The 15834-nt window shown below is 45.2% G+C and overlaps 1 protein-coding gene and 1 long non-coding RNA gene across 5 annotated transcripts in view; one reads left to right on the forward strand and one right to left on the reverse strand.

Moving 5' to 3' along the window:
• Positions 1-15834, reverse strand: part of LOC306836407 — a 124030-nt gene that overhangs the window by 77277 nt on the left and 30919 nt on the right. The window lies entirely within an intron of this gene.
• Positions 1-15834, forward strand: part of pde10a (phosphodiesterase 10A) — a 63553-nt gene that overhangs the window by 14080 nt on the left and 33639 nt on the right. For 2 of the 4 annotated variants that reach the window (XM_079363458.1, XM_079363459.1), the window contains exons 1-2: positions 1486-2589; positions 14725-14856. In XM_079363458.1, the coding sequence (XP_079219584.1) occupies positions 2526-2589; positions 14725-14856 (196 nt within the window). In that variant the 5' untranslated portion in view covers positions 1486-2525. Of the gene's footprint in view, positions 1-1485; positions 2590-14724; positions 14857-15834 lie in introns of those variants that run through there. The other 2 variants (XM_079363456.1, XM_079363457.1) reach the window with 1 other exon arrangement.

Below are 15834 nucleotides of genomic sequence, written 5' to 3' on the forward strand. Positions count from 1 at the left end.
TCAGAAGTCTGCAGCTGACGTGTTCCTGCATGATGCAGGTAGTTTCCTCATTAACGGGCTCTTCTCAGTGAGTCAGGGAGAATCTGTCATGTTATAGGTGACCTCTGGATGGACCAGCTGCTGAACAGGAATGCCAGAGATTGATGCTGACGTAACGGGCGGCTACAGCTCCCACACCTCTCTCTCTCTCTCTCTCTCTCACGATATGATCAGTATGTAGTACTGCGGCTGTGAGGAAGCCTGGCACGCTTCATGCTGTATCATGTTGCCGACTCGGAGCTGTTTAGGTGCACTGTGGGCGCTGATAACAGCAGCACACATCTACAAAGGTGGCAGAGATAGGAAGCTCACTTCATTAGGCCCTCGATGTGGGATCGCCACTCAGATAAAAACAAACATGTTCAACATTCACAACCTGAACTCAAAGCATGCTGCAGATTACGTCTAGTTTTCCTCGTCTTTGACACAAATGTAAGAACATGTTGGGATTGTTTTGCACTGTAAATAAATAAAGACTCTCTGATTTTTGTAAAACACGAGCGGTGAGCTGCTCGGACAGCTTTAAGGCAAGAACTGAGCCGTTAACAGGAACTATGTGTTCCCATACAGACGTCAGAGACGGCTCGAACAGAAAGTGGAAGTCCTGTGACTTGCACTATATGAAACTAAAATAGTCCAGTGTTCGAGTAGTTCTGTGGTTTCACATCGACACGTAACATCTGAGTTTGTGGAAGTGATTTTCAGCCTCTATTGTTTCTCCTCCAGTCACTGCAAATGTTCATATTTTTTACTCAAATACGAAGATGATTATTTGTGTCATTTTCACAATGAGATTAGCTTTTTATTATGATAAGGTTATAACTCCAGTGAGCATGTCCGGAGAGATTTGAGTTGCACTGCATGTGTGCAGCCCTTAATCTGCAGAGTTAGGGCTTTGCTGAAAGAAACGGATCACATTGATTTATCTCTTCTTGCCAATCCAAGGCAATATTTACAATTATAATTTATGTAAATGCACAACTGAGTTAGCCTGGTGAAATAAATCAATTGAATACAGTGGGCGCGAGCCTCTGCAGATATTTAAAGTCAGGAGCTGAAATATCAACAGTGAGCCAAAAAAAAAAAAAGACATGTTATTTTCTTCAGATGAAAGAAGGTCTTGTAAAAGAATTCGAGCTCAGTATGATCGATGTTTATACTGTCCCTCTCTCACACGTTTAGGTCCACTGTATCTTTCTGTTCATTTCAAAAAGGAAAAATAATCTCTCAATATTACCCATCCTTCATTATGCTCCTTAACACTGTTCAGTCCTACTGTACCCCAAGCCCCTAAAACACAACAAACCTGTCTTTGTTTGAAGGAGTCCACATAGAACAGACCACTGCTTCACTATATGTGTGCTTTATATTCTTCTGTACTCTCTCTCTGGTCTTGTTCTCTAGCTGTCTGTAACTGTAGAATATGTCTGTTAAATAAGGCTGTTTGTTTTTGTGTTTGGACCCCCTTGAGATGAGAAGCTGCATTTCATCCTTCCGTGATGATGCGCGCTCAGTGGACTCGGTCCAGCCTCGCTGTGGATCCGGAGGCTGCGCTCGTCTCCTTCTTGACCACTGAGCTTCAGGAAACAGCAGCTTGTCTCCGGAGGGCGCAGGGCATGTGGCTCTGCCCCCCTTTTTACGCAGCCAAAAGCAGGAACAGGAACAGCAGCTTAGCAGCGTCGACGGTGCGCTCTCCAGACGCGTCAAATGCGCACAAAACACCGGAAACTGGGCGGCTTGTCCTTCAAAATAAAATACGTTTTTGTTGAGTTTAACTAATAACTGGATGTGTTAATAAACATTAAAATTTAAAGGAGGTGAGTTATCAGCCTTAGCTTTTTGAGTTTTAAAATCACCAATATCTCATAGAGCACATCAACCATGCCATTGAGACATATGTGAACAGATAAGGGGGCGTGGTTTGGTTAAAGAATATCTTGAAAATGTGTTCGGTCGTTTAAATTCGGATAGGGAAATAACCCCATTCATATTCCTGAACACATGAACCAATAAGCCTGTGGGGTTTTATTTTGAAGGAAATATTGTTGGATATATTTGATTGACTTGACACTGGCGCTCTCGTGTCTATTCCTCTCTCTCCCCGTGATTGTGTGTGCGCCAGCGCGCGCCGTGTGTGTGTGCTCACTCCCCTCTTCTCCGTGTCGATGCGTCGTCGTCTCCGCTCCTCCAGTCCGCTGCTGCACATCCACAACGGAGCCACCACGCCGAGGAGGCGGGCCGACTGTAGCTACACCTCGGCCAGCGGTGCTGGGTCATAGCGCTGGTGGAGGGTGGGGTGGGAGGGGGGGCAGCACTCTCTGCTCTTCTTGCCCTTCCTAAACCGTGCACAGCCTGAAGCGCTGAGGACACCATCACCTCAACGCGGACTGGAATAGTTTTGGATTTGGATCAGACGCTCCAAGTTGCAGCTGCAGAGGCGCACTTTTCTCCGGGGCTCCTCTCTCCTCCTGCGCTCACAGTCCGAAATGGAAGATGGTCCGTCTTCAACAAGCTGTTTCAGAAGGTTAACGGACTGTTTCCTTGGTGCAAGTAGGTATTTTTGACAAATACTTCCACACTAAAATCATCGCTTAAATTTACGCATAATTTTAAAATCTTTACTTTCAGTATCAGAGAAGCAGAAGGAGAAAAAAACAAACATTTTTTTTGGTTCTACAGGCATGCGTAATTTACCCATGCGTCTACCCAACTTTATGAATGACAGAGTGAGGGCAGATTTAAACGAGTTTTTTTTTTTAATACAGTATTATAAGTTGAATGATTTGAGTTGGTCTCGGTCTCAGTCTGGACCCGGTCTCGGTCTCAGTCTGGAGCCGGTCTGTAGCAGCAGGCTCGGCCGGCAGTGCTGCAGTGAGACATGGCATCAAACAGCGGAGAGGAGTCTGCAGCTTCTGCAGCGGAGAGATGATACAAGCAGCCAAAACACATTAATAAATAAGATACAAATATACAGAAGAATTCAACAGTGTTTGTAGTAATAAAAACAGTTTTTAATTATAATACAGCATCTTACTTTACTTTTTTCTACACTTACTTCTCTCAGCACAAACATTGTTAATGTGAGCTGCATGACATCCACAGCTAAACATTTATTTATTATATAATTATTCAACGCAGTAAGACTTATACATTTCAGTATTTTTAGTAAATAAAGATATCCTCTGCTTCTGCCTGTTTGCACATTTTCACCCCTCAGTGATAAATTCAAAGTCCTTTCTGGCTCTTTAACTGTGTTTTTTTTTTTTTATATCCCTGATATTATAGGAACATCTTTAAGCTTTAGTGTCATGTATTGTTTTTACTTTTTGTTGTTTGTGCAGAGAGAGAAGGTGTCAATAAGACAGAATCAGACACAGCAGGTAGGGCAAAAAAAATGGATCTGATGGAATATGTAAAAGGAACCACCGCAAATTTAAAATGAAATCTGAAAAGTTTGTAGCAACAAACTGTGATTGCTCATTTGGACATTTATAGGAAGTGTGAAAGCAGAAAGACAATACAGTCCCTTTTATAAACTCTAATACATTGCATTTAAATGTTGAGGGGGGGAAGCTTTATTGTTACCCGTATGTAGATTTGGTTTACAGTAAGTGAGTCGGCCTCCTTTTACACAGAAACGACAGACACAGGACGAAACATGGCGAAGTGACAACAGTGCACATTACTGAAGTGAAAAAGCTCCTTGTAAAAAAATAAAACACATTTAAAGTCAGCCATCAGTAAAATGAGACAAATAAAAACACATTAAAAATAAGATTTTACCACCAGTCACTAAATCATGGTAAGTACAAGCAAAGTAGAAATGAGCCATGAGTAAAAACAAGAAGAAATAAGAATCAGTAAATATACTAACATGCTCCTGAAACATTTCCTCTGCATTAAATCTGTCCTTTTTTATAAACCGGAGTCAGACGAGCGAGTGTGCGTACGCTCGGTCTCTGTGTGAAGTCGTGTCAGTCGTTTCAGTGGCACCTCGTGTGACCTTTGGTGGCAGCTCTGTAATAACAAGTTAGCAGCTCGGGGCCTGCGACAGCGACGGACGCCAAAGAACACACATAGCAGTAAAGTGCAGTCATGGAATGTATTATTGAGGTACAGGACCGCCCTCGTCCTGACCAAACAAGGACACCGTTTCTTTCACTTTTCACAAACTTTTCAAACACAGAACAACAGAAGAAGAGTGCTGCAGTCAGGGTGCGCTAACGTTGTGTAGCATAAAGGCTGAATAATGAACCCTCCTGTATTGTTTTAGAAACTCATGATTGACAGCTGCACTGCTGCTTACTGTCTGCTTCCTCTTTGAGTGTGATTGTCTTTATGTGTTCGAGTCCTAGATCACGTTCATGCTTCCTGTTGCAAATCAGGTTTTATTGTCTTTTCTTTTTTTAATAAGTCATTTTTACGTCATTTCTGTTGAGTTCTTTTTGGCAAAAAATAAACAGCAGTACACACTCTGTCAAAAACGTCAGACAAGGAAGCGGCCCGGGTTTGAATCCGACTTGTGGCTTTTTCTCCGCATCTCACTCCCCACTGTCCCGCCTCTAAAAAATACACCTTTAAAAAAAGTGAAAATAAGCTTTTTAATGTAAAAAATAATATCATTTATACTTTAATATTCTATTTGTGCAGACGTCCATCTTCATTTGAAATGTCAACATGTCACTGCTGCAGGAAGGTGTTTATGTGGAAGTGCTTCATGTTATAATCTCTATTATTGTATTTTGTAATTCTCTTGTCACCGCTGGACAGAGTCCAAGACAAACATCCCTCTGATGAGAATAAAGTATATCCTATCCACAGTATGAGCAGTTGATCTGTTTTGACAGTGTAATCAGAGGCCGTGCAGTTTGCTGAGGAGCTTGTGATGCCTGTGGGCTTCAGATGACGATGTGCACGGATTCAAACCCGCGGCCCGTGCATCGAGGACTAGAACCTTTGCTAATGCGGTGCGCAACACAACCGCTAGGCCATCGGCCAGCGCTCCCAAGTCACAACATTTTGATACTGTAAAGTTTGCCAGCGAATGAAGTTTGGACACATCTCTGCCTCTTTCTCTCACGGCAGCTTCTGATTAAAAATATGTCGAAATTATTATTATTTTTTTTTTTATGCTTCAGATTCAAACCCATAAAAAGTTTAAAAGTACAACTTTTAATAACCTTATGATGCCCTACAGATTATTCAAACACTGTCGGCCTCTCCACTCGTTGGTTTAGGACTAGCTCATAATTTAGTTCAGGAGTTTTAACTCAACACTTTAACACACAGAATAAGGCTGAGCTAAACAAACAGAGACATGATGGATGACTTAAAATGCATCCGACACAGAGGGAAGGAGGACGTTTTTTGTTGTCTGGCATGTTCGTCCTTTTCATGATTGTTTGTCCTCTCTGGAAGGGGACCAGTCGCTGGACTGTCCTCCCCGCATGTCTTCTCATTACTCAAAGCACTCTGGCCCGGGATCATTTATCCGTTTGTCGCCTCACGTTAGGGGAAAACTTCGCAGCACGTGTGTGTTTGAGTGCATTGTTTGTGGAAAGTCCTGGCTGGTATCAGAGGTCAGCCCGGGTCAGCCCTAATGTGATCTCTCAGGCATTTTCAAACCCAATTGGCTGTCGATGAATTGCTTAACTCAGTGAAGAAGGCTGCATTGTCAGGCAGGAAGAGCTCACGCTGGACACTTCCTGCCCCGCTGCATGCCCTCTCTCCCTCACAGCGAGGGCTCCTCTCTTCACCGTTGCTGAATAAATACAAACACGAAGCGCTTGATATGTAAAATTCAAGCTTGATTGAAATTTGAATGGCTATAAAATTCCAGCCTGGCTGAGTATTTTCTCTCGTGGGGCTCTCTGTGATTTTTGTGAAGTGTTTATTTCAACTCACAGGAAATTCAAGCCGGAGAAAATGAGCTTGTTTTGCAGTCTGAACCTTTTTTTTTTTGTTTTGTTTTTTCTGTCTCGAGACCCGAGCAGGCCTGGCTGTGTGCCAGGGTGAGAGTGCACGGTCAGAGCAGTGAAACAGATGACATTCTCCTCGAGGCGTCCGTTGACCCCTCGTCAGCTTGTCGTGGGTCGGTATCTGAGGCGATGGGAAAAGGCCGCATGCATGTAGATCTCCTTACAACTTGTCCTCACGTCAGGGCTCATAAAAGTGGAGAGGACGCAAAGATCTGTGGTTCTCATTAAACCGGTCCCCACTGGCCCTTCTGCGAGAGCGGCTGCAGAGTTCAGCATCAGTCCAGATGTTGAGCGGGGAACTCAACCCCGCATTACTGATGCGGCCCTGGGGAGGGGGGGGGGATTGGGGGGATTGGGGGGGGGGGGGTCAATGCTGACTCACAACTGAACATTTACTGTTAAACTCGATTATTAAACCTGCAAGCAGCGTCACACCTCGAGACTTTAAAGGCGTCCAAATGTGCAACGTCTGATAAATCCTCCGTTATAAAGTTCTGAAATTTAAAAAAAAACCAACAACAACAACAAAAAAACTTTTTTCTGATCTGCAGGCACAACTTTAAGAGCTGAGAAAAAGAGAAAAAGAGAGAGCACTGTTTGTGTTTCTTTGTTGTTTTTTCCTGCTGGCAGCGCTCACAGCTTCAGTTTCAGAGCGCTTCTCACCCTGGCGCTTGGTGTTGCTAGGCAACGAAGGTTGACCTCCCATTCCCTGCGTAATGACCGTTAGCTGATTATGATAGCTCGGTGTTCTTAATGTTTTCTTTGATTGAAGAAATATTTCAGTGTAAACATGAAAACAGTGTAAATGAACCATCGACAGCTTGACCCTGAAATTGTTGCCTCAAACGCACGAGGAGACGAAGCTTTTTGATTGATTGTGAACATTAAAATAAGATAAACAAAAAATAAATAAAGAATCAAAAACGACAGAAGAGTAGCATTTTAATGTTATAAAATAATTAAGGCCTAAATAAAGCTGATATTAGAGGTCCTGCATTTTCTGGATTTTGATTGGTCGAAAACTCGACAGCTGACGCCGAGCGCTGAAAAAAACGCCATTGCAAAAAAAAACAAAAGATGCCTTAAAGGGACGAAGGTCCTAAAAGTAGACGGCTGCGTTATGACATGTCTAACAGGAGGTGATTGTCTTGCATTATATCAGTGATCATAATGTCATTATTATCATATCCCATCCCATCCCATCGTATCCTGAGTAACCCTGCGACAGTCATTTTAAGATTTCATTTTTAGTATGAAGTCAAAGTGGAAAGATGAAAGAAGCCGTGTCCTTCTGAAGGACGTCTCGATCAGCAGCTGAACATGACGTCACATCTCAGAGAATTTTAAACTTGCATAAACAAAAGGACCTTTACTGTGATGTGATGTGTCAACGTGTTGTTGTTGCCGTGGCGTCGGCGTCGTTGGATTTTCACCAGTATCCTATCAAAGGCCGTGGTATTTTAAACGCACTACTTTGAGTTTGGAGGTTTTTAATCTCGAGTGGCCGCTGAATGCTGACCTGCTTTGTGTCTGTCACTGCAGCCTCAGAGTCCCCGCTCGCCCGTGTGACCACACTATTAGGCCGCGGATCAAGGGACATGCCTTATCTACATCTCAGCTGGCCATTTATAGCCCCTACCCTTTACGTCTAATGACCCGGACCACGGAGGTGGAAATAATGCAAATTACATTTCCATGGAAATCACTCTCTCTCTCTCTCTCTCTCTCTCTCTCTCTCTCTCTCTCTCTGTGTGTGTGTGTGAGGTGTGCATGTTTGTGCAGAAGTGTTTGTTTTTGCCACGTGGGCTCGTGTGTGTCTCTTGAAGTGATGAGTCCAGGGTGAAACAGAGTTTTTCTTCACTTGACACCGTTTCACCGACCTTAGCTTCAGTGGAATGTGGTGTGTGTGTGTGTGTGTGTGTGTGTGTGCATTCACCTGTGTATGTACACACACATAGCCAGGTTCAGCGGCACGACTTAATGAATAAATGAGGTGAGCGGAGTGGAAGCGTTCTCTTCTTCTGTGTCGGCTCTTTCTTCCCTCCTTTGCCGCTCACTGAATGTTGGCTGCTGTGCTCCAGCCCTCCCATAGATAAGATAAGAACCACATGCTCGTCCCACCTCCTGGCAAGGGAGTCCCAGGCGGACCTGCTGACGCACGCACCCCCCCCCCCCTCCTCTCTTTCCTGCCTCAGCCTCTTGTCAGGAAAGTGAAAAGTAGTACCTTGGCAGCTTGCCCTTGACTCCCTGCCAGAGGGAGTGTGCTTCAGGAGAAGTGGTCTTTTCCCTTTTTCTCTCATGTGCATTTTTCATCTGTGCGTTGCAGCGGAGGAACATCATGCTCGCTAAACATCGGCACGGCACGGGGGCCGGCCTCTGCTGTCCACATCCTCGCCTGACACGAGCGCTGTGGACTCAGGCAACGCCACACATAGCACACGGCTAAACGAGGACAAGAGCTAGCTGATTGACCTGCGGGTTGTTTTTAACAGCTCTTAAACTATTCCCTCGTCTGAACGATCCAAGCAACACTCTGCTGTCTGCCAGCCGAGAAAAGCTACAGAAAGCATTACATAAGGAGGCTGTGTGATGCAGACTTTACTTAGCTATAGCCTCGCACCTTCAGTGTCATGTGACGTGACTCCGTCTCAGTTAAACACTGACGCCTGTTAATCATCTGAAACACAGATTATTTCTTGTCACTGCTGACACCGTGTTCAGATTCTGATCAGGTGATTGATCAGGGTGTCGGAAAATGAATCGTCAAGTGTTCTGATTGATGCGATAAATATTGTCTTCACACGCCTCCGCAGCCGCAGTTCTCCAGCGAGCAGAACGAATCAGGATGAAGAGTTATTCCACCAAAACCCAGAAACTCAAGTCCAGTGTGTGTGTGTGTGTGTGTGTGTGTGTGTGTGTGTGTGTGTGTCGCTCCTTATTCAATGAGTCCAAAACGTAATTTGACTCATAATCGATCCAAAAAATCACAGCGTGTTCCTCTTTGGGAGCGCTCTAGGTGTGAGGACCTTGTGATGTGTCTCTTTCTTTAGTCAGTCAGTCACAAGTGGTCACAGACGTTTAAAATCCAGAGAAATAAAAAAAATAAAAAAAAGAGGAAGCTGATCAGCAGTTGGAGGCAGCGTCATGTTGCATCCAAACGTTGAATCGAGTGTAAGAAGTTTGAAAAGAGGAAACTGGAGGAGACGTGGACTTGGTCCTCTGAGGAACGAGACGTGGCGTCTCCTCGGTGTCTCGGATCGTTTCTGACCCGCAGAGCGTCTCGTTAAGACTTGTGACTGACTGGGTATCGCCTGTCAATGCTGCCGCTCTAATTCAGTTACACTGCTCCAAAGCATGAACAAATATTTATTGAGGACACTTTGTGTTATACGACAGGGTGAATTGCTTTCAGTTGCAGCATCTCAACGAGACATTTACTTTTCCATATAAAATCACACCACGCCTAATTGATTTCCTTCATAAAAGGGCTCGTAAAACTCTGATCGTAACTCTGAAGAATGCAGCGCTTGGAAGAGTTTTCAACACGTGTTGATGCGCGAGCAGCAACATAGATACCCAGCTGCATGTATCCATGCGCTCCCCGTCAAACAGGAGCGTGTTCGCGCTGAAACTTGGACGTGCGATGCAGACAGACTGTGACCCCCCCCCCCCCCCCCCCCCCCCCCCCCCCCCGCTCCCAGGGTGTGGTGTTCTGTCGTCAAGATAAGTGTTATGCAACAATACCTCACTGCATGAACTCAGGATTCAGCTTCTTTTTTTTTTTTTTTTTTTACACAGACAGGAAGCACACGTCTGAGTCAGGCTCCCAAATCTCTGCCAAGTGGGCTGCAGCCGCTCACGAACGCTCTGCACAACAGACCGCTTCCCGCTGAAATGGCGGTCTGAACAGCTCACAGCTTTTGCAAAGACGAGTGACGTACTTAAAAGGTACGACACGTGGAACGTCGTCAGGATGGATCCAGAGAAAAAAAATCACTCACTTCTACCGTTGTAACGCGGTGGTTCTTTCGTGGCGGTTGCCATGGCTGCGATGACAGACACGACATGTTTATCGTTGCCATGGAAACAACTGACGTCATACCACTCGACACCATCTTTTTGTTTTGATTGCGAGCCCCCTGGTGGTGGAATATATATGTGCGTTAAAGTGCAATTTAAAGGTTTGTATATTTGTAGCACGCCATCGACAAGGTAACAATATAAAGTCGTAGTTTTTACCACTTTATTTCTTGCTTATCAAATCCGTATTTTGACATAGAAAACAGGATTCAAAGTATGAAATCACCTTTAATACTTAACTCCAGTTTGCAGTTTCTACTATCGTCTCCATATATTTGTAATTTTGTAAAATTAGGGCCGACGTGCTGCAGCTTTTCTTCAGCTAACAAAACGCTGTAAAAATGTCGACCACAGAGAACAGATCCCCTCTCGCAGAAGGATCAAGTCCTGGCTCGAGACTTAAACGTTTCTAATGTGACAAGTGGGAATAGTTTAGTTTGTACATCTTGATTTATTTATGTTTGACGTCTTTGCTACAATCAAATCTGAAACATTTGTTCCTCGTCTCGATGACGCCAATGTCTTCAGCAGCTTTGGCCCAATGGGGAAGTCAAATTCAACGAGACGAAATAGAAGAAAAGAAACTGTGGTGGCTTCCTCAGTCCTTATTGACTGGGTGAATGCGGTTCCCCTGGAGGTTAACCATCGTGGACCGCAGCATGTGGGACAGATTTGGCTGCACCTTTGATGAGCCGAACTCGTCGAGGGTTCTGGACACTGACGTACGTCCCGCTGCTGTGAGTGTCACTGCGGTCACATTAGGCTGAGCCGCGTCTCGAAAGATTTCAGAGCGAATCAGAAGGAAGGTCTGCAGAAAGTAGCAGGAATGTTGAGGAAAAAAAATGCCATCAATCAACAACGCGCCACAATAAAGTGGCTGGTGGGTCAAACCAGCCGCTCCTCCAGCTTCTTTTTCCACACAGCTTTAATGGAGATGGATGATATTTACATTTTTGACTTTTTCCAATAACCTCAGATTTCTTCGTTTGCACTGGTACATACGTACGCCGTGTTTTTACACTCATTGGACTTTTCATAACCGTGAGTGTCCATGCTGCAACTCCCCTCAAGACGCTGAGTCACTGGGTCGCTGGAAGCCCAGCGGTTGGTGCGTATCTCCTCGTGCAGAGGCTAGAGTCCTCAAGAGAGTTCAAGTCCGACCTGCAGCTCCTGTCATTCTGCACTCTCTCTCTCTCTCTCTCTCTCTCTCTCTCTCTCTCTCCCCAATTTCTGATTCTATCCTCTGTCATAGGAAGCCCTGAAACAAATCTTTAAAAGCTGTGCTGCAGCCTGTACTCTGGTGTTTTAGCTGTACGTTGAGTGTTAGCGTCGGTTAGCCAAAGTGGCGTGGCATCAATCACGGGCTCCTCCAACCGGCGCCCTTCTGTACATGTCTTTGTTCCATACATCAGAAGGAAGACAGAGACAAACAAATACAATTTAACACCCTGTTGATTAATCGGTCGGTCGATATTAACTAATCGGTTATCGCAGCTATGTGTCAACTTTAAATTGATTGTTTTACATTAGCAGTTCTCTTTGTGGTGATGCATGCTCAGTCACTTTCCAGTGGAGTGAGCATCTGTCCTTCATTTCATATCTTTCCCACGCGTGTTTGATGGCTGCATTTGAGGGATCAACGTAGTTCATTTTTGTATCTACCGTTTTGATCGTTCTCAACTGATTGAAAATCGATCGGAGAGAGATATCGGCATCAGATTGTTTTTCCTTCCCCAATATCGATCTTGATATTGGACAAAAACGTTTCATAACAGTCGAGCCCGAAGACAAAAACAGATATCATAGTACAAGACATACATAGATAGATACGTTATTGATCTCGAGGGGGATTGAAGAACAGTGGAGGTAGGGTAGAAAAATAAAGCCAACCCTGAATGAGTCGGTCAGCAGTTTGTCTTTCTGAGTTCCCGTCTATATCGCGTCTCCGACCGTAATAACGACAGTGAAAACGTCGCATTAAATTATGCAACGTTCTCCTGAGCTGCAGCGCGATGTAAGGGTAGCGTGAAGGGTCAAACAGACACATTTTGTCTGAGAGTCGTGTTGCGCTCTCTTATTGCTTCGAGGTTTCACGGATTTCCCCTTTTTGACATTTTTGTACGAGTGCAGTGTCGACCGCAGAACACCACGTTAACGTCTTAAATTAATAAAATGAATCGCCCGCTGCTAATTTCTAATAACTGCACTTCGTCTTTGCCCCACGGAAACAAGACACTTGACTATTTTTGTTCATGTGCATACATATGATTGGTAAATAATTTTTTCTGAGCCGGCCGACACAAAACCTGTATTCATAAATTAATACAGCCTCCTTGTGTTTGTGTCACTTATCACAGTGCCCTCTTTGTGTTGGAAATAGGACAAAGTCGTAAGGCTCTACTCCTCCCTGTGTGTCTCTCCGTCCCCTGCAGCTCCCTCCTAGCCCCCCCATTACTTTCTCTGATTTATTAAGCTGTGTGCTCGATGTGCGTCAGAGCTGGCCAGGAGTCTCGTGAGGCGTTCCGCTCCTGAAGATCTGTGTCTCGTGTCTGGACAGCGTCAGACCTCAGCGTCCTCCACCCCGACGTCCTCCTCCTCCCAAACTTACCCCCCCCCCCCCCCCCCCCCCCCCCCGTCTCTTTGCCTGCAACCACAAGCAGCACCGCTTGACCCAATCACACGAGCAGATGATCCAACACAAGCGGAGATCAAATGATTCTTGGGGGGGGGGGGGAGGTCAAAGATGGCATCATCAACTTTGAATCTGGACATCTTAGTTCCAAAAGCCGTTTTCACACACGCACTTATGAAATATGAAAATATGGAGATAATTTCAGGAGGACTTTCTCTGGATATTCAGTTGAACAGAATCAGAAGGAGCTCACTGACGAACATAATGCAGCAAGCTAACGACGTGCACAGAGATCGTAGATGTGTCTGCGCTCTGTGCACCGTGCAGCACTCCCCCCCCCCCCCCCCCCATGGGCTCTCGGTGAACTCTCTCTAGATCATCTCCTGCATGGATCTTGTCCTGCATGTTTGAATCTGAATCAGGAAGCTGAGGTCGCTCTGGTGAGGTCAGCAGGATGTTCGGAACAGAAAGGAGACCTTTTAATGAAATGTTAATTTTAAAATAATTCACTAGCCTTTTGCTAACGGCGTGGAAGTTCTTTATTTTCTTAGTTAGTTGATGTTTTCTTGCGTGCTGGTTTCACATTCAGCTCTGTTGTGCAAAAAGTCTCCCCGCCCTGATTTCAGGCAGGATTTCAGTCAGACGCTCTGCTGAGTAATATTTTCATACTGCGTCCGTGTATGTTTGTGTGTCTGCCGGCTCAACACATGCCTTCAAGCTGCACGGCCTCCCGTGATTCATACTCAAAGAGAGTCTGTGCAGATGCTGCTGATAAGCAGACGTTTCGTGAGAAAGCTTCATGATCAGATCTGCTGAACAGAACGACCTGCCTCTCGTCGCTCTCTGATAACAGATTCACGCTAATCCAGCGCTGCTGTTGGATTTGTTTTCCCTTTTTCGAGGAATTATTCCGTCTGGTTGCATTTCATGTCCGGTTCACTTCACGTCTCCTGATGAGATGATGTTTCACGTGTATTAGACAAACACTCGTCTTGTGTGACCTCAACATGATGGTTTCCTAGCGCGTCGTGACGGCCTCTCAGACGCCGGCGGCTGTATTAAAAACAACTTTCCCTCAACGACAGTCTGGCAAATGGCTTTTTTCCCTGACAACAAAGACAGTAAACAGCAGCACTTAGCGAGCTCTCAAGAACCTAATTGCCTATTAAGCACAATCGAGTCCTCCTTTATCCTGCTGCCTCTGTTGGGGGCTCCGATCCCTGGAGACACAGCTTTACAGTAAACATAAGTGAGCTCGTCTGGCTATCAGAGAGCAGGAGCCTACAGGCTGCCGCTCTCACCTCACTGCAAACACAAACATGTGACCTGTTCCTGTGCATCTGTTTCGATGAGCCGCGTGCACCTGAGAGAGCACGTTATGTAACGTTTACGCCTCATCTTGCACAACATATGGGCTAATTGATCAGCTGATAACATAAATATCTTGATGTTTGATGAAATCGTGTTTTGGATTTGTAAACCGAGTTTATAGATTTACACGTTGCTTTTTATTTGTTCACACCTGAACTTTGCAGGTTTCTATGTCAGACAAATAATATTTATTGTATTATTTTCCTCAGATGTTTTTTTCCTGTGAATGCTGATATTCGTACTGTGAGATCTTTTGTTACTGAGACTCATTTTTGCAGATAGAAAAAAAAAGAAGATGACCAGATTAATGTCTTGATATTTTAACTGTTTTTATTCTTGAAATTTTATCTTTTTTATAGACAATTTCTGCGTGTGCTTTTCATTTTTTCTAAATTATAAAAACTACTGTTGGACATATTTAATTCTATTTTTTTCTCTCTGAGGATTTCAGTTCTGTCTGTTGTTTTCCTTCTTTCTTAGAAGTTTCAGATGTTTTTGTGTGCACATTGACACTTTGCATCGTCACGATAAAACCTGATAACATTTGACCTAAAAGGCATTTTGTGTGTGTGTGTGTGTGTGTGTGTGTGTGTGTGTGTGTGTGTGTGTGTGTTTGCTCCTCAGGCTTGACAGATGAGAAAGTGAAGGCCTACCTCTCGCTGCATCCGCAGATGCTGGACGACTTTGTGTTGGAGAGCGTGAGTGCAGAGACGTTGGACAGATGGCTGAAGAGGAAGACCAGCAGCAGGCCTGCAGGTACACACACACACACACACACACACACACACACACACACACACACACACACACACACACACACTCCCACACACAGGGACAATGATAGATACACACATGTGCTGCAGCTCTCTGGATCACTGTGACTTACTGATCGGATCAGTGGATTTCGGTCTTGACGCAGGGTTGTAATATTTTGCTTTGGTAAAACTGTTTGTTCTTTTTCACTCACATAATCCCAGAAGGCTTCCCAGCTAGGTGACCACTAATTCAGCCTGCACGGATCTCTGCAGCCACGTCAACTGTTGCTTTTATTGCACTAAAAAAAAAAGCGGAAAGCCTTCCTCTTAAAGAGCCGTGGATAACCAGGCAGGCTGCGGTCGTATTTATTACCCCCGCCATTTGCAGAAGGAATCGCTCATCTTCACATGTGTCTCCTTTAATTGTCAGTGTGTGTGATAGACAGAAGACAGCGAGAGGGAACGGGCCTGTCGAGTGTTTACGGGTCATTAAATGTGTGTGAGCTGGCCGGGTTGAGTCTGTGCCGTGCGCTCCACACACATCGGGCTGTTTCTCAGACCAACCGCATCCATCAAGGGCCCACAGAGCTGGCGCTCGGCCCAGTCGAGTTGCTGACGTCAGAGGCGACCTCCGGAGACATGCAGCCGGCTGAAGGGGGGCCCAGGGGAGGGGCAGGGATGGTGGTGGTGGTGGGGGGGGGGGGGGGGGGGGGTTGTGCTGGCTAAGGGTGTGGGTGTGTTGAAGTGGAGGGGGGGGGGACTAGTGGGAGATGGTTTTGTCAAATTTTGGAGCTGCTTTCAACATGAGGTCTGCAGACTGCGGTGCATGCAGAGACGTAGATTTCTCAACTCTGAGCCTGCATTAGAAAGTGTCTGAAGTGTATGTGCATGCGTCTGTTCATGTTGTCAGGTATCAAACAGAAGCCCTCATGGTAATCATTCTCGCTGGCGCCAACGAGGGCTTACTTATTTCATTCAT

This window comes from Symphodus melops, assembly GCF_947650265.1.
Source record: "Symphodus melops genome assembly, chromosome: 15".
Classification (NCBI taxonomy): Eukaryota; Metazoa; Chordata; class Actinopteri; order Labriformes; family Labridae; genus Symphodus; species Symphodus melops.